Below are 23,554 nucleotides of genomic sequence, written 5' to 3'. Positions count from 1 at the left end.
TCAATAGACATTATTTGGCGAATTAGTATTTTTATAGCAAATTGAGGTATTATCATCGAGTTTACTAAGCCAATTTTTTTTAGATAATATAGGTACACCAAGAAATAAATCCGGTAGTGCTCTCTGGTGACGAAATTACGAAGTGCAACAAAAGTTACAGCGCTATCTGATGGCGAAAGACAGGAATACATTAAAAGATGTAACTATAGACATTAAATATTATTCTATGTCTATGGGTTTATTGAGGTTATTCCGTTCCGATATTTCCCGAGTTGTCAACTGATTAAATTCGAATGATATTAATAACAGAACTTCCATTTAATTGAGAAAGTTAAAACGATTAATTCATCAGAATGACCGAGAATATAATTGCTCATACCGTTGACGGTGAACGAACCAAGGATGTACTGATTGAGGAAAATGTTACTTTTCAAAACATGTTTTTATCACTGAAATGTCTTGAGGGCCTTACTAAATGTGGGTTCCAAAAACCATCACCAATTCAGTTGAAAGCTATTCCTCTAGGAAGATGTGGCTTCGGTTGGTAAATTCCAGATCTGAAAATTGTAATTTGCTCAATGAACCTTTTCTTTCAGATTTGATTGTCAAATCAAAATCTGGCACTGGAAAAACCATTGTTTTTTCTGTTGTGGCTCTAGAAATGATAGATCTTACTTCATCCAATATTCAGGTATTAATATTAGCCCCAACTCGTGAAATAGCTGTCCAAATTGCTGATACATTAAAAGCTGTTGGAAGCCCTTTTACAGGTGAAATATTCGAAAAAGTATCTCATTTTTATTTATAATTTTTAAATTTTAGGATTAGTTATCGAATCCTTCATAGGTGGTTTACCAGAAAAAGATGATATCAATAGAGTACAAAACTGTCAAATAGCAGTTGGGGCTCCAGGGCGTATAAAATCATTGATAAAACAGAACATCTTGGATGTTAGCAATGTGAAACTTTTTGTCTTAGATGAAGCAGATAAATTAATGCAAACATCTTTTCAAAATGATGTTACTGAAATCTATCATAAACTTCCTTTAAAGAAACAGATAATTGCTGCTAGTGCTACCTACCCAAATGATTTAGATCAATTTCTGAGGAATTATATGCAATCTCCAACCTATGTTCGTTCTGATAGTAATACACAATTGTTACTTGGTCTAAAACATTTCATAAAGGAGGTGAAAACATCCACCAACTCAGCTCAAGAAATGAAGTTCAAAAATGAGGAATTGCTTAAACTTCTATCAAATATATCATTCACTCAATGCATTATATTCTCAAACTATCAAACAAGAGCAGAAAATATAAGTATTACTATAAATCGTAATGGATGGAACTCTTTATTCATTTCTGCTGCGCAAAGTCAACCAAAAAGACTAGAAGTAATTGAACAATTGAAAAATTTCAAGTGCAGAATCTTATTGTCTACAGATTTAACAGCTCGAGGTATTGATGTATCCAATGTAGATTTAGTGATAAATTATGATGTGCCGATAGATGTTTCAACATATTTGCATAGAATGGGAAGAGCAGGTAGATATGGCTCAAAAGGTATTTGCGTTTCTTTGGTTTCAGGAGAAAAAGATTTATTACAGATGAAGAAATTTTTGGGTAATATTGGTGGTACAAACTTGAGCATTTCCAAATTGGATGATGTGGAGAAAGGAATTGATTTGTGGGCGGACGATGAATCGAAATTTGAAAAAATTTCAGGAATTGTTAACAATGATGATGATATACATACCATAAAAAATGAAGTCCTATCCCTGAAAAACACCAAAGAGGTTGTAGGAAAGAAGAATGAAACAACTAAGACAAAGAAGAAAAACAAGGATTGCATTAATGATTCTCCAACAAATGATACTAATAAAAGTAGCAGCTTAGAACAAGATGATAGTGATCTAACAGGTGCAAAATGGGAATGTTCAAACAGTGATCTAACTGAAAAAAAGGTATATGACAATGATTGTCTGAAGTCTTTGGCAGAAGGAACATTTGATTTTAGTAATGTCCTTAGTCCATCAAAAATATCTTTTGGTGAAATTAAGAATAAAGATGATACTTCAAACAAAAATAATGATGGGAATATGGATAGTAATTCTCTTCTTAGGTCTTTAGCAGAAGGAACTTTCGATTTTCAAAATATTCCTAGTCCAGTAAAAGAAAAATCAGATGCACAATTGGCTGAGTTGGTGAAAAATCAGAAGACCAGAAAATCCAGTGAATTAGAGACTGAAGTCAAGGGCAAAATAAGTAAAAATGAAATATTTATCAAGAATGTAGGAAGATATGAAATTGCTAAAATTCTCGTTAATGATGCTGATATTGATTCAACTATGGAGACAATTGTTAGTGACTACTTAAATATCTTAGAAAAACCTGATTCATCGGAAACAACAAGAACAAATAACTTGATAGAATCTCAGCATAGTACATCAGAACAAATTTCAGTATCAGAAGAAAACCAACAATCTAATAAAGATAATATATTCATGGTTGCCTACTTGCATAGCATAGAAAAAGAAACTGTTCATTGGAAAAGTGTTGTAAAGGATGATGAAGTGTTTTCAATCAATCAACAAAGTGGAGGAAATAACAAATTGGAAGGAAAAATGATGGAAGACAATGATGAGGAAATAGAAGAAGACTATGATGTAAATATAGAGGAAGACTATGAAGAGGAATTAGGAGAAAACTATATGGAAGAAATGGATCCAAATGTTGAATATGATGAAAATGGTTATGAATATATTCCAAATCGTATGGTTTGGATGCCAGTTGAAGAGGATACATCTGAAAAATACAAGTCAATTCCTCCAATCAATTTATTAGAGAATGATACCAGTGAAAATAGCTCACCAGATGAAATCTCTATAATGTTCACACCTGAAGGTTATCCATTTGAGGGTTCTGAATATGATCCTTCAATGGATCCAAACATTCTCAATGATATATGGTGTAATTTTAGTGACATTAACTTTGACTTATGGGAGAAGGGTGCAAATTTTTATACAAAAGAAGCATTTCTTGAGTACCATAATAACTGGCAAAGAAGACTTAGGCAAGTAAGAGAAAACACCTCACAAACTATTTACCATCAACTATTGAAGAAACATCAGAAAAATTTGTAAATTTTTTAGTTTTAGGGTTTTTTAATATTTTATTTTGTAAATAGCAATCTAGAATAAATTTTTATTTCTTTCTAACTGATTTTCATAAACAATTCCCCCATAAAATTGGAAGGTTAAGGATCATTATACACATAGGAATATTTCAGAATAACGAGTGCCTTACTGTGTATTCCCGAGTGAATTATCAATAAGATCTGGTGAGAAATATGATATAAGGATATTTCTTATAACATAGTTTGAAGGAATTATAAAAATTATTTTTGTCACCGACTTCGTGTGCTGAAGTGCTAAAAATAATTCATAGTAGATGAGATTTTTGCTGAACTCATCTTTTCCTACTGCGAGGTGGAACTCCTGTCCAAATTCTCAACTGATTTTGTCCCTAGAGTGCCCGACTAATATATTTTTTTGAAAAATATTACCATAGAAAAACTAGATTAGTTTGTCTATGCTATAGACATAGAATCCGCTCCGAGTTCCTCTTAATTAGGATCACAGAATAGAATACACTTCATTGATACCACAGAATACCAATATTTACTTATTAGTCTTATTACTGAATACTTTGGTCATCTTACGACCGCTCTTTATAATTCTAGGACTACTGGACTAGTTATATCTCGAAGACAACATTTTAAATCGATGAGGGCATCAAAATTCGCTGATATTTAGGTTCATATAAACTTATGTTGGCAACTTTCGAAGATCAAGGCCAGGCCATGATGTTATCTTTTACAATTCAATCATTTACAATTGTTGATTAACATTTTGACCAAAACTTATCATTTACATTCCTTACGCAAAAATCTCCATGCTTGTTCGCAAACTGATAGGTTATCCTACAACTACATTAATCAAGAAATTTGAAAAAAATTTACATGCGAAAACAATGAGTACAAAAATTAAAGTTGCCTTAATACAGTGTAACGTAGGCAAAAGCAGGGAAGAGAATCTCAAAAACGCATCAATACTGATTGGAAAAGCCAAGCAAAATGGCGCGGAGCTTATTGCTCTACCTGAGTGTTTCAACTCACCTTATGGTACCAATTTCTTCAAAGAATATGCTGAATCTATTCCTAGTGGACCATCATGTGAAATGTTATCGAAAAATGCTAAAGAACATAATATCTTTTTAGTTGGGGGAACTATACCAGAAAAAGACGACGGTAAAGTCTACAATACTTGCACTGTTTGGAATCCTGAAGGTCAATTAATTGCAAAATATCGAAAAATGCATCTATTCGATATCGATATACCTGGTGGAATAACATTCAAGGAATCGGATATTCTAAGCTCTGGAAACAGCTTACAAACTTTTGAAATTAAAGATCTCAAAATTGGTTTAGGAATATGTTACGACATGAGATTCGAAGAACTTGCTAAATTATATAGATTAGCTGGATGTAAAGCCCTCATGTATCCAGGAGCCTTCAATATGACCACTGGTCCTCTGCATTGGGAACTGATTCAGAGATCCAGAGCAAATGATAATCAGCTTTATGTTTTTGCTGTCAGCCCAGCAAGAGGAGACAAAGGTTATATAAGTTGGGGTCATTCTCAAATTACAGACCCTTGGGGCAAAATTATAGCAACTGCAGGTGCTAGCGAAGAAATTATATACGCAGATATTGAGGCTGCTGAATGTGATAAAGTTAGACAACAAATTCCTGTTGGTAATCAAAGAAGAATAGACATTTATAACACTGTTTCTAAATGTAAAATGTGAAAAATAATTTTAAAATGCCATTATTATTTATGCCTTGATATTTTTGAAGTTTACCCTATTTGTAGAAGAAGACCTCTATCTGTTAGAAGAAATAAATCGAAAATGAATTCGAAGGATTTTGAATTAAAAAAAGAAAGAAAATATTTCAATTAAATACAAATTATATTTGATTCAACAACAGATCACTCATGTCAAAAATATAATAGGTATATTACATTCAACAGAAAGACATATACTTGGCTACTTCTAGTAAAATATACAAACAGTGCAAAACTTAATTTAGAAATTATATAACAATTTTTCTCCCAAATCCAAGTTGAGTAATCACCATATTCCAGTGTTTCATATCACATGTTCAACCTACAAAAATAAGAGATTAATAATAACGCAATGATTAATTCACATTATTAGCATCATTAAAACGATGAAAACTTAGTGATTTCTTTGAGATTTCAATAATGGAAAAAGCAACGACCTGAAGTCGCAACCTTTCATGTGCTTGTTCGAATTTGTATTTTTTTAATTTCACAAAATTTTGCATGTACATTTTTTGCTTTAATATACCTAAATTAGTCTTCTGAACACTAATCTGAAGATGAACTTGTCCCCTCACAAAAATTCTTTGTTAATTTTGAGAATTCTTATTTGTCATTTCGAGATATTGTCATCATCTTCAACTTCAATTTAAATCTGAACAAAAAAATCCCATATTTACACTATAAATTAAAATAAACTTACAGAGCAGAGTTTGGTTGGAACGTCATTTTTTGTTTCTCATCAGAATTAAGTTCTTGGATGGTAGAACAAAGTTTAGTTCCCGGAGTTGAAGTGTAGAGGGACCTACTCAATCTAGTGCTCCTTCGAACAGGTGTAACCAGTAGTCTACTCGATGAATTAGGAACTTCATGTTGGCTGCAAATAGATAATAATTCAGTAATGCACTACTTCACTCTCAAGTACCTACTTGTGCTTATTCTTCGACGTGTTCTTGATGGTTTTTTCCTGAATAGCAAATTTAATAATCATAGATGTGAAAACATTTTTGAAATCTTTCATAGCTTTGACTCTTTCTTTTTGCGGTTCTTTTTGATCTGATGAAGATTCAATGTCTAATAGTTTGAATTTCTCCAACAATCTATCAAGAGACTCTTCAACAGAAGTTACCTGTAACAAATTTCTATTTATAATACTTTTTTTTATATTATTATATATATTTTTTTTGCTTTATATTTATATTCATTGTTATTTTGTCATCTAGTTTATATTTCATATTTATTATTGTATAGGGATGTCATTTTATCTATTTTTTATCTTTATTGCTACACCAATTGTATGATCCATGCCGTTGTTTATGAATTGGTATTTGTTTTTAGCCTGATGATGGAGCTATATGCTCAGAAACGTTGCCATTGAATAAATTATATACAACTGTTCCTTGTGACTGATATTCCTCACCATTGATTTATAATACTGTTTGTTAACCAATCAGAGATCATTTAATGGGTTGAAAAATATACTTGCCTCTGCCCCTTGCACAACAGCAGTTTTATAGCATTCTACAGCAGATCCAATATTTCCCCGAAACTGTTCTAAGGTTGCTCTGCATTCCCAGTACTGTGGATCTTCTACAATTGAAGGGCACTTGACACATATAATTTTCAACCATGCTTCACATTGTTCTTTAGGATATCCCTATATAAGAAATAAAAAAAAATTCAACAATAGAAGTATCAGAATAATTGCAACTCTGGGTTAAGGACTAATTGTCTCTTAATGCGTTAAGAGCATTTTCCTAATTTGATATGAACACATAAATATGAGGCAGATACTTTTGGGAATATTCTAAACCTGGTTTCTCGTACTTAGTAATATAAACTACTATCACTTTCAACCTATGAATTTGTTAAGTCTCAAGAATTCAAAAACTTTGTTCTTTTGGTACATTAAAATTGTTGAGTAGTTACCTCTGACATTAAGCAATGTAAATCTTTCATAGCTTCTCTGGCTAATTTATCTAAATCAGAAGGTGCGAACAATAATGTCGTGTCATCCTCATTGGTATACAAAGGTTTATCAATTTTTAAATCTTCATAGCTGCCTTCTCTTTGAATACGGGAGGTATTGACATTTTCCTTATTTTCTTCTTCTATCAAATCAATTTTAGGCACACCAAAACATTTGAGATGTTTGAATGAGGAGAGTTTATTCCTTTTTTCCAACCAATCAGACAATCTCCTGAAAAATTGGGAAGACTTTATTGGCAACAATACAAAAATTAAGAAAGGTAGATAATTGAGAATTATGAAGTCAAATGAAAAAAACAACAATAACAAAAATATATGTAAAACATACCTTCTTAAATCCTGTGGGGCACTTGGGGTAAGATTAAACAATGACTTTTTATGACTAGACACACTTGCATTGAAAGTTTTTTTTTTATCTGAAGGAGTCTGCACATTTCTTGAAGCTTCATTCACCAAATTATGTGGAATGTTATCAAAGGACACTGACCTGTTCATGATTTCTTGGTCCTCAGTTATTGTCTTTACAATATCTAAAAGAAAAAAATAAACAAGTCATGATGCACTGAAAAAACGAAATGTTTGCCAAGAAATATTTGACTTGTTGGTATATCAAAATCTTGCTTTACAAAAAATACAGGTCTATTGGAGATTATGGAAAAATAATATCCATCTATAATGAATATGGACTAAGGGAGTCTTTAGAGCATATCTAACCTTTATTTGGTCTCAAACGGGGAGCCGACATAGATCGTCTCACCACTTTCTTATTCAAAGTTTGTATTTTAATAGGGTTAACTTGATCTTTTTTTTTCTCCTGATTCTCTAAAATGGAATAGTATGACACTACAATTTGAAGAAGAGGAAATAAAATAATTACCTTTCTTAATTTTGGAGCTTGAAAACTTCTTTGATTCTTCGTTAGGTATTAGAGTTTTCCTCACTTTCATTTCTTTATCAATATTTGATGAAATTCCTGCAGCTTTATCTACAACTGATTTTTTTATGAGTGATACATTATCCAAGTTCAAACTTTTAGCCATTTCCATGTTATTTGTTTTTTGGATTTGATATTTAATGATTGGGTTCGCCTTTAACAATCGTAAGCGTGCTGTTTTTGTCATTCTGACTTCAGGAACTTTAGCTTTGTTTTCTTTACTCATATTTTCAAGATTTAAAAATAATCAATAAAAATAAAAATACTGGGTCAATTAGTGGCAAGTAATATGTGTAAAACTCTTGTCACTCCCACCTTGGAGTACACTCTAAAATACAATGTGCACAATTTTCAATTTATTTTATGGACTTATAATTCTTTCTTCTCTCGAAAAAGCAAAAACTTATTTAAAAACCACTGAGTAACCGATTTCCTTAACGTTAATTTTTGAAGTTATGTCAATTTGAAAAATGCAGTGCCTACAACGTAGGAAATAAATTATCATCAGCAACTGAATATTTTCATTGAACGATTCCACAAATTCATTTTTGGTTATAGATTATATTAAGACCTATTGAACTCAATTTGACCTTTAGGAGTGTGACTATTCTTCAGTCAATATTACAGAATATCTATCCTTGATAAAAAACAAATTTGACATCCATATAAGCCACAGAATATATTTCTAAAAGTATATTCTGTGATATAAGCTTTGATCATAGAATAAGGAAGTATTTCCGGTTAGCGACTCGATGGTAAGAATCACAGAACACTAATATATATGAGTATTCTGTGATTTTTTATATTATAAAATATCATAGACACAGAACCCACACATTTATTAATTTTTACACCAACTATTATGAAAGAATCAATTCCTCAATATTCTCATTACTGATCCCAGCTAAAATTGCTAACTACTTGTTGCTTCATTATCGATTTAGCACTTTTAACAAGTAAATTATTTGATAGACGAATATCACTGAAATCTATCAGAATATTAAGGAGACAAAATACAAATTAAGAGATCCGTTCCTCCACTTTTGTTAACAGCGCCTTACAACAGGCCACTTTTAAAATCGCGTTAGAGTATTCTTCAATAAAGTTATGGCTTTTATGTATGGTATAATGAAAATTCAGGTTATTTTGATAGGAACAGGCCTTTTCACGTTCACCTTTGGATTTGTTTTCAAAAATATTGTTCAATTAAGGAATCATTGTTGCCAACATTAGGTTACATTTCTATTTTTTCTTTAGGTTGTGTAAATTTCACAATATTGAAAATTCATCATCTAGTCGGACACAATCTAGTAAATTTATAATACCAATAAAAGCCGTTGCTTCACTGTTGCAAAATTTAATTAAATGGAATTTGGCTGAATTTTAGCCATTTGCTACGCTCAGTCTGAATATGGGTGGTAAAGTTGATGAAAGAAACAAAATTTGTAGTTTTTCATATCATATATTTGATATACGTCATTAAATTAAGACCTAGCAGCTGAGGCAGCAGCAGCCTTCTCTTCTTCTCTAATCCTATCCTTCTTGAGAGGACCCATGAATGCAGCCTTATCAGCAGCAGTCTGGAACCTACCATGACCGAATTTGGAAGATGTATCAATGAACTTCAAGTTGATCTTTTCCAAAGCAACACGTTTGGTGTGCACCAACAAGGACTGAAAAAATAAATAAAATTATTAAACCACAGAAAAAATAACAGTGTCTAGAAAAGGCATCTTGACAAGAATTTTAGGTGGATTCGACCTTGTTCAAAAATGCTTCGTTTGCACCCTTCAGCCTTTCAATAACACTATTTTCGAAATACAGGGTGGCCATTTGAAAACGAAACAGACGAAATAAAGTTTTTCGATAGAAATGCTCGAACAGGTCGATTTCTGTTTCGAGGGGGACAACTTAAGATGTAGGTTACGGACGCATAGCGCTTCAACCCTTGCTGCTACAACCCCCACCCCCAATTTTTGAATAGGGAAGATGGGGTGAGTGATACCTCAATTTAAAGGTATTTTTATACTGATTTCAGCACAGTAATTGTTTTTTCATTTTATGCATCAGTTCTCGAAATATTCATGCGTTAGTTAGTTAGGAAGGAAGCCACAGTCATGGTTGTTTTGAAGCTCAAAATGTCGAACACTACAAGTGCCATGAAAACACCACTTCATTTTCAAATACTTAGTTCAGAATATTTCGAGAACTAATGCATAAAATGAAAAAACAATTACTGTGCTGAAATCAGTATAAAAATACCTTTCAAATGAGGTATCACTCACCCCATCTTCCCTATTCAAAAATTGGGGGTGGGGGTTGTAGCAGCAAGGGTTGAAGCGCTATGCGTCCGTAACCTACATCTTAAGTTGTCCCCCTCGAAACAGAAATCGACCTGTCCGAGCATTTCTATCGAAAAACTTTATTTCGTCTGTAATCTCGTCTGTTCCGTTTTCAAATGGCCACCCTGTATATCCCAAAATATACAAATCATTCTGGTGAGGAGAAGGCTATTTTCATTTATAATTATCGCATTTTTGATATTCAACTTGAAAAATTGAAATGGGCACTATTGAATTCTAGTTTTTGAAATTAAAGATCGTACAACATTTTTTTGTGTAAAATGCAGTCATTAGTAACATATTTAAAAAGAAGTAGTGTTGAACCGCCAACTTTGAAGGTCTCAAACCTAACTTTTTAGGACAAGGTGATACAACTGGAATCCACCTAAAATCAAGTACAACACTAATTTCATATAATCAAGATCATTAAATGTCTGTAATTTAACACACCCTACTCACTCAATGGTTTCGAAGGGTTTAGAAAATTACGAATTTATTTAGCGAGGTAAAGATTAAATTTAAGAATCATGGAAAAGATTCCAAAACCCTGAATCCTCGCAGGCACATAATGCAAATAATTTTAATAATTTTTGCACAAATTCAACATTTGCGACTTGGGATTAAAGTTTCTCTCTTCAAGATTGATGGTGCTATTGAACATTTCCCCATGATTGAGGGAAATGACTGATTTTCATCAAGTAAAAAGAATTATGAATTGATGAAACGTAACTCAAATTAAAATAATTGCAACAAATAATTCGAACAATTTGCCGAAAACTCATTAAAATAAGGAGCTGAATAAATTCTTACCTTTCTCAAAGTGATGACCCTCTTCTTGGTTCCCATGCAACATCCCTTGATCATGACGAAGTCGTTATTAACTTCACCATAATGGGGGAAACCACCCATGGGTGTGATAGTTTTTTCAGTCAAATCGTACTGGGTGGAAGCGTTGTTTTTAATAACCTATAAAAAAATGTAGAAATTAACTCTACTTTTAACACAATTTTAAATGTTACATTGAAAATATGAGACGCTGAGGTGAAGTCATTGGAGATTCAGAGATATTGACATTTTACACTAAAAAACATTTCAATTCAAATTCAATTTTTCTTTTGCTATTTTGTAACTTTCTAAATTTAAGCTCGATTGGATAGGTTTATTTTCAATTTTAAACTATGGAAGGGAGTCAACTAATGAATTCTACATATTAATAAACTCAAGCAGAAATATTTGAACTCTGAAAATTTAGAGTCAAGCAGCACTCTCCGTTCAAAAATTCTCAAGTACACAGCGGACTTCCAATTCTTCACCTTCGAGTCAATACCGCCCCCTTAAGATCGAGATTCTTAAACTTCAACTGCGGTAAACCCCCCAAAATAATCGAAAAATTAAAATACCTTTCCATCCTTGGTGTGGATTCCAGCACCGATTCTGTAGATCTTCTTGTTGATTTCAGTACGATGATGGTATCCTTTTTGACCAGCACGGGCAACTGTGAAGGACACCCTGGAAGGATGCCATGCTCCAATACAGGCAACTTTACGGAGACCCTTGTGCGTCTTACGGGGCAATTTTTTGGTGTGCCACCTTGAGGTTACACCTGAAAATTTAATATACGTTTTGGAGATGCCGAAATTAAAACCACAAATCTTAGAATTAAGTGTGGATGGTCAGTAGGAAGGCAGCATGGAGGTTTCATCAACTGAATCAGATGTTTTCCATGTTTTTTCATCATTATATTATTTTTTCTAAATTGTTTTATTATCTTAGCAGTGAAATGAAGGTATAAAAAACGTTTTCCAACAGCGTCGCCAGAAAGGTTGTTTCAAGTTTTACTGTTATGTTATTCAAGTTTATCAAGACAATTTTGAAAGAAATTTGACAAAATATTTTTGAGGTTAAATTATTGTACAAGGTGGGCAAAATAGGTGATTGAGGTTATCTTTCTGTGAGAATCTAATAGTTTCATCAACTGCATTCCTCTATTTCGGGTATGGTCTGTAAATTGCCGAGAATTTCAGAGCGGTTACTAGTGGTTTTCAATGTTTCAGATAATCTGCCTCCTATTTACGGACCGCTTGACATATGTCAATAGTCAACTAAATTTTTCATTGACAAAATTTTGGAGGTTATAAATGGATGATCTGTTTCAATTTTTCTTAATGGCTCTGAAGGATATTTGTTTTTTAATTAAAATAATAAAGTTTTGGAGTGTCAGATGTCGTGGAAAATATTCATAAACAATAATCTGAAAATTAAAATGACAACTGCCAACCGGAGTGGGCGTGGTTACCGATCCTAACCAGAATAAAAGTACGATCGCTCAGGTGACAGATAACTCACCAAAGTTTGAGTAAATAGTCACTATTTTTTGAGGAATTTGACATATACGAACCGCCAACTTACTAAGAATAGTAACCAAGGTGATATACCGACCATACCCTTCTTTAGTTCCCTAGTTCTGGCCAAAATTGAAATTAGGCAATTTATTTATGTTTATAATTCAATTAAGATGTTGAAATAAAAACAAGTTGTACATACCTTTGAATCCTTTGCCCTTGGTAACACCAATGCAATCGATCATCTCATCCTGAGCGAACACTTCAGAAATTGGGACTGGCTTTTCAAAGTGTTTCCTGGCCCATTCAACCTTATCGGCGATGGTTCCACCGTTCAACTGAATTTCCATAATGTCGGCTTTCTTCTGCCTTTGTTTCAAAAGTTTCATCTGAAAAAAACAAAGGAATTGTTGATAGCGGAAGGTGATTTTAATCGTAGTGAGAAGATCGAAATTGATGAATTTATATTACCTGGGTATGGGCGATGACCCTGACAACTTTGCAGTACTTGATGATTTTTTTCAAATCTCTTTCGATAGATTTCTTTCCTAAATCATCGGACCACTTTTTGGAGGCCTTGGTGAATGCCTTCTTCTTACTTTTATACCTGAAACACAAAAAAGGGATGACAAAATGCACAGCATTCATTATTTCCGAAAATGAAATTTTCATTGTTAATTTTAGAGTGCAGAGTTGAAAAAGATACAAAATAACCAATTTGTTCAGAGCTCTAAAAGATTTGAGATAAAATTATGATACTAGAAACATACTTTAATAATAGGACATTTAACACGTAAGACTACTAATCGTTCAGAATGAAAGGTTCATCATATTAATAGGGAAGTAAACATTTTATAAAAATAATACGAGTGTAACTTTTAAAATGTTATTCAAACCGAATAATAACAGCATTGAGACGCATTCCTCAACACTTACCAATTCTTATAAAAGCGCCTTCGGCAATCCTCAGACAAATGCTCAGCCCATACAGTTGCAAGAGCTCTAAGACCGTGAGGAGTTTCAATATATCCTACAACTCCTACGATCATCATTGGTGCGGTTTCCAAGATTGTGACTGCTTCCACAATTTCTTTCTTGTTAATTTCTGGAAAATTGGAATAATTATATTGAAGTCCACTCTTTCTATTTATTATTATTAATATAAGTAATTTGGCTAAATGTTGTTATGAAAACATTAAAATTTTATAGAAATCCTGTATACCTTCATATTATGTCTTTTAATACACGATATTCATTTAAGCAGTGAATTGACGTCATAACACATTTTTCAAATGTCGTGAATTTCATTTCAAAGTTTTACCAAAACATCAACGATTGATTGTCAACACATTTAGAATTTTGTGTTCGATTATGAATTATTCAACTTCATGACATTTCGTATCAAGTACAATGAAGGTAGACAGTGCTCCATATCGAATTTTTAGTGTAAATTGATATAACTCACTTGATCCAGGACGATCAGCTTCCCTCACTACATGGGTCATACCAGATTTGTAACCCATGAATGCGGTCAAATGAACGGGTTTGGAGGGATCATCCTTGGGGAAGGCCTTGACCTTACCACGATGTCTCCTGGACCTTTTTTTGGGGTAGAATCCCATGGACCCATGACGGGGTGCACTAAACTTACGGTGAGACTGAAATAAGGTTAGAATAAATTAAAATGCAATCAATAATCATTACAGAACTATAGATATAGTATGTAAAATATGCTTAAAGAGCATATTCCGTCGTATACTCCAATTAGCAGAAATATAAAAAATTTACATGAAAATTGAGATCGCAAATCCCAAACCACGTGGAAGAGTAATCGAGTTTGTATATGAATTGATGGTAAAAAAGATGGTAGAATATAAACTGAAGCGATATTGAATCGAGTTGAATTTCAAAACATTGTAAATACCATCAATATTAAATTGAATTCTAAACATTTGAAAAAAATTCCTAACTTGGAAACTCAACTCACCATTGCGCGAATCACCAATCTGAAAGAGAGAGACGAACAGGTTAGAGATATGCAGATGCAGGTACTCAACCATAGATATCTTATATCAGATCAGTGTTGCCAAACCAATTTGTTAAATTGAACAAATAGAAATGAGCAATGAAATTAAAATATTTCGACTGAAAATTTTCTCAATAAATTCAGTCGCATTGATCTTATTAAATAAGTATCGTTCAGTGATATATTCGTATTCATCAAATTAAATAAGGATTATAGAGATAAGTTATTTCAGTGTCACCAACCCAATATTGTTAAATTCAACAATTTAAAAAAAAATTAATTATGAATTATGATCCTTCCACTTGAAATTTTCTTAAATCATTTGTAGGAATAGATCAAATAAGGAGCGTTTTGTGATTTATTCGAATTGATCACATCAAATAAGATTTGCTTTGCATCAATTTATTATTGTTATTGCTATAAATATTGTTATAAACTTTTGATTGATGAATAATATTGCTTCGAACAGTTTGAATATCATTAATGAAGTCCTAACTTTACCCATGTCTAATATCCAATGGGATCAACATGAAATTTTAGTTAGAGTTAAATTGTTTTTTATATTATCATTAAACTATAATGAGATTGGAGGTAATACTTATGCATTCAATGTTGGAACAAAAAATATTGTCTTTAAAAAAATCCAGAAAAAGGAAAAATAGAAAAACATATCGGAAATTATGTTATGCGGGTTTGTTTTTTTTTATTCATTTATAGTGAACGCTTCGCAAATTAAACACTAATTTTTTTATGCCAAATAGTGGAAATATATCTGACTAGAATATTAATGCGAACATACATTTCTCATTTGAATCATAAAAGAAATTCACCTGTCTCCCTTAGGATTGCCGAAAATTTTGTAGAGTTATTCTGGCCGTTTGACAATATCTTAGGATGATATTAGATCAAATCATTTATTTTAGAAAGAAGTGAAGAAAAACACCACCCAAAAATATTTTCATACTAAAAATAGGGAGTAAAGAAAAAAGAATTGTCTTCATCTGACCAACTGAAATATTTATTAATAGTGACTCTTCATACAATCTAACACCTCCATAAATATGAAATTATAAATTTACCACACATACATTTATTCAATAAATGATTTTTTTACAGTTGGAAAATATAACACAATCTAGTGAAAAATATAATTTTCTCATAAAATCTTCATTTTCTTTATAAATAGATATTAATTTCAATCATGATACAATTAGGTACATCAATATTTAAAAATAATAATAATACATTTTTTATTTGCCAAAAATTAATTAACTATATTGTACATTCATTTGTCCTCAACAATTCACCTGAAAAATATTAATCACTGAATTTCAGTGGTTGAAGGCTTTTGGTGGAATTTTGTCAATTTTGTGCATATCCATGAAAGTCTTAATACAAGTAACTATATCGTAGCTACCCTTCTCAAGAAATCTGAAAAAAAAAAGGATTAAAAATAATACAAATCATTTTTTTATATATACTTATGGAAATGGAGAGAAAATAGTATATTGTGCAACAAGTGGGAAAAGTCCAACTTTTCTCGCGAGTGTAGAAGTTTGTGGCACGAGCCTTTCAGGCTCGTGCCGCAAACACACGAGCGAGAAAAGGACTTTCTCCACATGTTGCACACTATACTTTTCCTACAACTGCTATGAAAAGTAGCGTATTCTGCATAGTTTACTCAATTGCAAAACTATTTATTGCTCATACTGTGGGAAATATTATTCCCCACAGCACTTTGCCCACACCTCGCTTGGTAGACCAATGAAATTGGGCTTTTGAGTCGTTTCTATGGAAACGCAATCAATTAGCACATACTGTCAACGAAGGTCATTTTGATTTGAATCAAGTCCATTACTTGAATTATTGAAATTTGTGCAGTTGTAGGAAAAGTAGTGTGCAACATGTGGAGAAAGTCCTTTTCTCGCTCGTGTGTTTGCGGCACTCCCCTTTCAGGCTTGTGCCACAAACTTCCACACTCGCGAGAAAAGTTGGACTTTCCCCACTTGTTGCACAATATACTATTTCCTACAACTGCACAGATTTCAATAATTCAAGTAATGGACTTGATTCAAATCAAAATGACCTTCGTTGACAGTATGTGCTAATTGATTGCGTTTCCATAGAAACGACTCAAAAGCCCAATTTCATTGGTCTACCAAGCGAGGTGTGGGCAAAGTGCTGTGGGGAATAATATTTCCCACAGTATGAGCAATAAATAGTTTTGAAATTGAATAAGCTGTGAAGGATATGCTACTTCCATAGCAGTTGTAGGATAATATCATTATTGAAGGAATTGTTGGTAGATATTTGTTCAATTAAACATAACAACAAATTTCTATGAGTTTTCCAACATTTCTCTAGCAAAATATAATTCGAAATTTGATAATATAACTGAGGTAAAATAATTTTTTTTATTTTTCTCACCTCCTTGCCCATTCTTTTGTGAGACCTGTGAGCATTTCCACTGCTTCTGTAGCTTTTTCTTTGTCTTTTAATGTTTTAGGTTCAGGCAATTTGCAGTCTGTCATTGGAGGTGCTATCCTGAATGAATTGGAAACTTGAGAAGAGAGGGCATTATAGACATGTATCATTTCATTCATTATTAAATATTCTCCGTTACAGTTCTTTAGCACAAAAGATCTCATAAACCCTAAATGCCTTTCTGCATCTAAAACCGAGGTTGGATTTTCCCGAAAAACTCCACATACATTGATAACAGCTGTGATATCCTATAAAACAAATAATCAATTATATAATTTCTGTATGAGCTAAAAAGAGATACTCACAGAATAAAATACAAGATCTATCGATAAGCTATAAGGGTCATGTTCTACTTGTGGAAGATCAAGTAGTTTTCTAACAATACAATGATTTCCTCTAAACAAATATTGATTACTCCTTTGTATATCAGCCATGGCCAATAAATTTCTGCAATTTATTTGATATGGTCGCAGCCTGAAAATATTTCAGGTTTCAAATAGTTTGTGATAAGGTAGTCAGTTACTTGAGAAAAAACATCCAGTAAATTTAAGTGCATCTCAATTAGGGTAAATGCACTGGTTAGCCGACCGGCACTGGTTCTCGACCATTCCGTGATTTGAGATGAAATAATAATAAAAATATATCATGTAGTGCAAAATATTTTCGCGGTACGTGTTCTCGACCATTCTACCCTTCCAAGATAGTTTGCATAGTAGTGGTATAGGTCAGAGTTTTAGCGCTAAAAATTAGTTTATAATCGTCTATCATAGAAAAGGGTTCTTTCTCGTCCTCTCTTAGAAAAGTGCTTTGTGATATATGACCAGAAAATTGTAATTATTTCTTATTTTAAATGAATTATGTGTGTATATTTTGTTCCATATCAACTATGAGATATATTTTCGAGTGTATTTCAATCAAAAAGCAAATAAATGTATATTTTTTTGTTCAATATTCGGCGGTCGCGAACTGGTATTGGAAAATTTGTATCTTTTATTTCTCGACCAAAGTGGTCGAGAACCAATATGTTACTTCAATATTTGTTCATTTCAACTGATATATTTCTGTTGGATCATTTTCGTTTTTTTTCGATACCTTGATTCATTTATATATCTTATTTCTGAATATTAGTTTGCGACCACCGAATTAACGTTGAAACACTTATTTCTACCCTTTATTTATTCGCGGTCGAGAACCAATTTGATTGTTCTTAATTCTCGACCACTGGTGGTCGGTGTTTTATATTTTATTTACTCATTAGTTTCTAAATAGATATTAAGAGCAAAATAACCAAATAATGTTGTATGAGTTGTTATTTTGAAATATTTATAGAAAGTGGAAACTTTTGCAAAATAATTTTTTTTTACGTTCCGAGTGTTTCTTACTTGATTACTTCATCTGAAACCCATCTGAGTGATAGGTAGTGATGTCGATGGTACGGTACGAAAGTAAGAACTAATCACTCATCTCGCTCTAAAGTTTTTTATAAAATTTTCAAGTGGAGCGGCCACTATTATTAGTGGTCGAAAACTAACACAAAAATGGTCGAGAACTCTGCGGCGTGGTCGAGAACCGAGGTTTTTGAGATTTTCTAGAAGTTTTCACATTTCAAAGGTTAAATGCGGAAAGAACGCTTAAAATTAGATGACAAATCATTTAAAACTCGCCAAAGAATCGATGAACACCAACACCATTAAAATTTGATAAGTTTATGTGTGAAAAAATCGTGCTCGAAATAGATGTTTCTGTTAACTGGTCGAGAACCAGTGCATTTACCCTATTTGATATTCATTTTGTTTGAAACTGGGTTCTCAAAATAATAGGGAAATATCAATGATACATTTTTTACCTTGCTTCATTAGATGTAGTTTGTCCAATTTTGTATAGATTTGTGATTGAACAAATTGCATTTACGTGGTACAAGTCTTCAAGTGATTTACGATCTTTATCATAAAGATGAAAATATATTTCAATAAATTTATTGACAATAGGAAAGCCATTTTTATCACATAAAAAATTTTGTCTCACTGCTGGTACTCCATCTCTCGATACCAATTCACCATCCTGGATAATAGAAAAAGTAATTAAAATATTTATATTTTCTTTTATTTAATATTTTTCATTCTTAATCCTCTAGAACTCCATACCTATCACAAAGGACAGGAGGTAAACATAAAATTACATATTAACTGTATTTTGAATTTTTTATGAGTATATATAACTTACTATCTTTTGGAGATTTGGGAAGATTTGTTTCAATTCTGATACGTATGTATACTCATCTAGTTTATCACAAAGGGGATTGCCATCAAAATATATTCCTAATAATTTCATATCTTTCAAACATTTGAATGATGATAGATCTTCAATCTGAAAATGTTGATTATTTATTAAAAAAATTATGGATCAAAAAGATTATTAGGAATATTAAACATTAGGAGAGAAGGTTGTTTCCTCTATAAACTACATTGTAATAAAATAGTCAGTGTAGTACATTAAACTACCTATTCACTACATGAATATCATTCAATCAATATTATTTTAGTTACATATAACTTAAGATTGATCATTTATCAACTACATTTATAATATTCCTTGGAATCATTGATAATTACCTTATTGTTCCTCAAATCTAAATGTGTTAATGAAGTGAATTTCCACAAAATTTCCTGAGAAGTCCAAGTGCGGATGTCATTATTTCTCAGTCTGATAATTTTTACATTCAAACTAGCAGCTGCACTGAGCACATAATAAAGTATTTTTGGTTGAGATAAAGGCATGTAATCTTGTAAGCCTAAAATTGAAAATTTTAAACCTCAAAGGGCTTAATTGAAATAAAATTGTTTTACCTTCATTTTTACTAAAGTTATCAAGATATAATGTTTTATTGCTAGTATTAAACAATGAAAATATAACAGATTTCATTCTGTCAACAATACTGATTCTTAATTCATTTACTAAAGCATAATGTAAAATTATTTCCATCCTGATCTAAAAAGAAACATGACATTTTTGTACATTTTAGAATGTTTTGAAATGGTAAGGTTTGGTGGTTATTTGTTCTACTTACAGGTGACATACGATCATAGGGATTAGGAATAATCAGATTATTTGCACACAATTTGTGAATGGCTTCTGAACATTCCTTTGCAAAGAATATATATTCATCACGTTCAAGAGATTGAAATTTCAGTGGGACCAATTCAAGAGGATAAACGTAATCTAGTATGATTTGAAGTAATTTATTTCTATCCATATATTGCTCACAATGAATCTGGAAAATGAACAATAAAGTTTAAAAAGTTCAATCAAGAAATCTAATCGGAATTTCCTTTTATAATTTTTTTGACTTTGTTGTTCTCAGCTTCTAATATTCAAGAACTTATACATTAGGTCAAACAAAATTTTTCTTGTTCGAATACGATGAAACACTCACCACAAAAGCATGCCAAACATTTGCATCCTTAATCATAAATTTTTTTGAGAGCAATCCTGCTCTTATGCTATCTGAATCTAAAAGTACACCGGCATTTCGCTGTTTAATTATTTGTTTTGCAGACATTTTATAAAAAATTCAAACACTTGCTATATAAACATAAACAAATCTTCTGTTTTGGTTTTGGATCACACTGATCACAGAAAAATAGATAATAAAGATTGTACAAAATTTTTGACCTACCACCATTGAACTAATAATACTAATAATTTATTAATTCTATGCCTACCACAATCTTCTTCTTCTTCAAGTGCCATGGAGGTCGGCAATCAACATAGCAGTTGCTCTAAATAATAAAAATGACTTTAATCAGTACTCTATAATTTTTGTTAACAATATTTGAGGGATTCTGCCTAAACAAAGTTGTTTTGAACTAGAATCAAACCATTACTCTCAGATTTTTTCACCACAATCGGTATCTTATATATATTGACCATTTCGGTCTTACTTATTTATTATTTCTTACTGATAAATATTCAGTACTTTTATATAATACCATAAGTGTTACTCATGAACTTCATTTAACGCAACGTTTTCTATGGCACTCACATATAATTTTGTTGCCGTTTAAATGGAAATTTGACAATTTCACTATTTCTTATTTTCTTGCTCTGACTGATAAATTGATTACGTGTATTAATTTTTTTTGATAGATTATAAACATTTTCAGGAATAAAATGTATCATTATTCAAACATCTAAAATATAAGAAATTATCAGAAATATATTTTCAATAAGAGTCAAATTTCTTATGTGATAATGATATGGCTTTTTTATTGTCAATAATTTTATGAAATATGTACCTATATTTTTGATAATCTTAAGATAACATGACATTCAGCGTTGGACTGATGTATCCATGATCCCGCATTTTTTGCTAATTGTAATTGTCTCCGATTCCAGCATAATTGCATGTATAGAAATAAATATAAAGTATTTTTTCGAAAACTATGTTGCACATTCGTAATAAAAAGTAACAATAGAGAAATCACAAATCACGAAAAAAATTTCCACATTAAAATATCTTTCTATGGTACAGGTAATTAAATAATAAATAAAATTTTTTTTCCCACAGAAACACTATAGTATTGCACCTCTCTTTGTTCATGACATGTTTTTTGGGATGTATAAGGAGCAATAATAAGAAACACATAAATTATAAACTTCAAGTAAATCAGTTCAAGTTCAGAGACACAGAATAAAACATAAAATAAATATGAATTTCCTGAAAATATATATTTTTCATATTGTTCAAACATAAATGAAGTATATATCACATCGCACAATTAAAATAACAAAAGCACATGATGAGAAACAGAAATTACAGAATTATAAAAAAACATTCACCTCAAATTGCGGGTCTTAAAAATGTAACGAATACTGAACAAATAATCTCTTATAAATACTTCATTTTGACGATACCAGAGATACTATTCGTAAATAAATTGTGGAATTAAACTGCCTTGAAATAGGTTCAGTAGCAAATTAAAACTAATTAATTAATCTCTGAAACAATAGCTGATAACGGCAGCAACTAATTTGTTCCTGCATCGACTTTTTATCCCTTATTTGATACGTCTATGGGCTCCTGCCTCTACTCAACGTAAATACTACCTTTCGAAAAAACATCAGTTCCTTTCAAAAAACGTTGAATCTTCTAGCGGCGGACTCTCCATTAATCAATTGATATACAATAATATTATCTTTCCTTACTGATGTAGTTACTGAAAACAAATATACTCAACATAATGGACATTAGAATCTAGTTACTACATTAAAATTTGGAAAACTATTAAGTTATATAAATTACAAAGTAAAAAGGGAAATTCTAGGAATTCTCTAGGTTAACATAATATTCAAAAGATAAGAATTTTAAAGTGAAGCAATTTCAACAGGGAATAAATGAGAAAGGTACTTACGTAGTCAGAAGAAAGGAATTGAAATTTGTCTATTTCGTATGAAATAGATTTGACCCATTTACGAAATTAATCGAACTTACCTTAAAAGGCTCTACCACAAAATGTTTGAGAGTTATCATGAGCGAACTGACAGACAATAGATTTTGACTTAGAAATCAAACCAATTGTTTGAGACGGTTGAAAATTTGAAAACAGACAACTGAAATGGTTACCTTACCAATATTTTCTTGGAGCTAACATGCAAATAACAGATACCCAATAAAGCGATACAAATGAATGAAAAGTGTAAAAATTATTATTTGTGGTCCTGAAAAGGACCGGTTGTATTATCGATGGTAAAAATTAACCTCCAAATCCGTACAATGTACGGCCTTGGCGTTTTAATGCGTATACGACGTCCATAGCAGTAACTGTCTTCCTTTTAGCGTGTTCAGTGTAGGTTACAGCATCCCTGATCACGTTTTCGAGGAAAACCTTAAGTACACCTCGGGTTTCTTCATAGATAAGACCAGAGATACGTTTTACTCCACCTCGTCGAGCCAATCTTCTAATGGCGGGCTTCGTTATTCCCTGGATGTTATCACGCAAAACTTTTCTGTGACGTTTAGCGCCACCTTTTCCCAAACCTTTACCACCTTTTCCTCTGCCAGTCATTTTGAGAAACTAACACTGAACTTTACTACTAATAAATCACGACTAATCGAGAACTGAGAAGTCAATGAGGAAATAACTGAAATGACGCTCATTTATAACCATGACGGCAACCCCCTCCCCTTCACTTTTGTCTCGCCAATAGGCGGTCTGCATATATGTAAGTGGCGCCCTCCGTGAAATTAAATAAACTCATTAGTACACAACGAACTAATGATAATTAAATTATTATAAAACATAATTCAGACACAAAGCTTTTACGTCTATTAAATTTCATTATTTTTCGGAAAAGTGGTTCGAGAAAAAGAGAATATTTGAGGCATATTAATTTTTTTTTATATTTTCATCTGTACATTTAATTACTGTAATAGTAAAACTACAATGTGTACTAGATATTATTGGTTCAAAGACTTTTAAGGAGTACCTACTTACGTATTATTACACAGGATCTTCAGATCAAAATAAAAACCG

The 23,554-nt window shown here is 31.8% G+C and overlaps 6 protein-coding genes across 7 annotated transcripts; 2 read left to right on the top strand and 4 right to left on the bottom strand.

Moving 5' to 3' along the window:
- Positions 1 to 236: 236 nt before the first annotated feature.
- LOC123671959 (probable ATP-dependent RNA helicase DDX20) lies at positions 237 to 3,214 on the top strand. The gene is made up of 3 exons (XM_045605873.1): positions 237 to 540; positions 597 to 770; positions 823 to 3,214. The coding sequence occupies exons 1-3, from the start codon at positions 354 to 356 to the stop codon at positions 3,141 to 3,143; spliced, it is 2,682 nt and encodes an 893-aa protein (XP_045461829.1). The 5' UTR covers positions 237 to 353; the 3' UTR covers positions 3,144 to 3,214.
- A 615-nt stretch (positions 3,215 to 3,829) lies between these two features.
- On the top strand, positions 3,830 to 4,982 carry LOC123673739 (omega-amidase NIT2). The gene has a single exon (XM_045608385.1). The coding sequence runs from the start codon at positions 3,955 to 3,957 to the stop codon at positions 4,867 to 4,869; it is 915 nt and encodes a 304-aa protein (XP_045464341.1). The 5' UTR covers positions 3,830 to 3,954; the 3' UTR covers positions 4,870 to 4,982.
- A 30-nt stretch (positions 4,983 to 5,012) lies between these two features.
- Positions 5,013 to 8,402, bottom strand: LOC123673738. Of its 2 annotated transcripts, XM_045608383.1 has the most exons (8): positions 7,771 to 8,399; positions 7,608 to 7,715; positions 7,222 to 7,423; positions 6,834 to 7,104; positions 6,391 to 6,561; positions 5,834 to 6,033; positions 5,608 to 5,781; positions 5,013 to 5,229 (listed from the first exon to the last, which is right to left on the bottom strand). In XM_045608383.1, exons 1-8 carry the CDS (start codon positions 8,051 to 8,053, stop codon positions 5,217 to 5,219), a joined length of 1,422 nt encoding a protein of 473 aa, XP_045464339.1. In that variant the 5' UTR covers positions 8,054 to 8,399; the 3' UTR covers positions 5,013 to 5,216. The 2 variants fall into 2 exon arrangements, with proteins under 2 accessions (XP_045464339.1, XP_045464340.1); XM_045608384.1 differs by lacking the exon at positions 7,608 to 7,715 and having other exon boundaries at positions 7,771 to 8,402.
- An 871-nt stretch (positions 8,403 to 9,273) lies between these two features.
- LOC123673736 (60S ribosomal protein L3) lies at positions 9,274 to 14,614 on the bottom strand. The gene is made up of 8 exons (XM_045608381.1): positions 14,499 to 14,614; positions 13,977 to 14,169; positions 13,448 to 13,616; positions 12,983 to 13,118; positions 12,714 to 12,900; positions 11,570 to 11,772; positions 10,980 to 11,135; positions 9,274 to 9,500 (listed from the first exon to the last, which is right to left on the bottom strand). The coding sequence occupies exons 1-8, from the start codon at positions 14,499 to 14,501 to the stop codon at positions 9,312 to 9,314; spliced, it is 1,236 nt and encodes a 411-aa protein (XP_045464337.1). The 5' UTR covers positions 14,502 to 14,614; the 3' UTR covers positions 9,274 to 9,311.
- Positions 14,615 to 15,535: 921 nt separating this feature from the next.
- LOC123673735 (nuclear RNA export factor 2-like) lies at positions 15,536 to 20,668 on the bottom strand. The gene is made up of 9 exons (XM_045608380.1): positions 20,455 to 20,668; positions 20,089 to 20,292; positions 19,868 to 20,009; positions 19,634 to 19,812; positions 19,245 to 19,388; positions 18,868 to 19,082; positions 17,327 to 17,495; positions 16,965 to 17,269; positions 15,536 to 15,968 (listed from the first exon to the last, which is right to left on the bottom strand). The coding sequence occupies exons 1-9, from the start codon at positions 20,578 to 20,580 to the stop codon at positions 15,869 to 15,871; spliced, it is 1,584 nt and encodes a 527-aa protein (XP_045464336.1). The 5' UTR covers positions 20,581 to 20,668; the 3' UTR covers positions 15,536 to 15,868.
- A 2,053-nt stretch (positions 20,669 to 22,721) lies between these two features.
- LOC123673737 (histone H4) lies at positions 22,722 to 23,138 on the bottom strand. Its single transcript, XM_045608382.1, has one exon. The coding sequence runs from the start codon at positions 23,084 to 23,086 to the stop codon at positions 22,775 to 22,777; it is 312 nt and encodes a 103-aa protein (XP_045464338.1). The 5' UTR covers positions 23,087 to 23,138; the 3' UTR covers positions 22,722 to 22,774.
- Between the last annotated feature and the right edge of the window lie 416 nt (positions 23,139 to 23,554).

The sequence above is a fragment of the Harmonia axyridis genome, chromosome 2, assembly GCF_914767665.1.
Source record: "Harmonia axyridis chromosome 2, icHarAxyr1.1, whole genome shotgun sequence".
NCBI lineage: Eukaryota > Metazoa > Arthropoda > Insecta > Coleoptera > Coccinellidae > Harmonia > Harmonia axyridis.
Note: the sequence above shows the minus strand (reverse complement) of the source record. Positions and strands in the feature narration are given on the sequence as shown.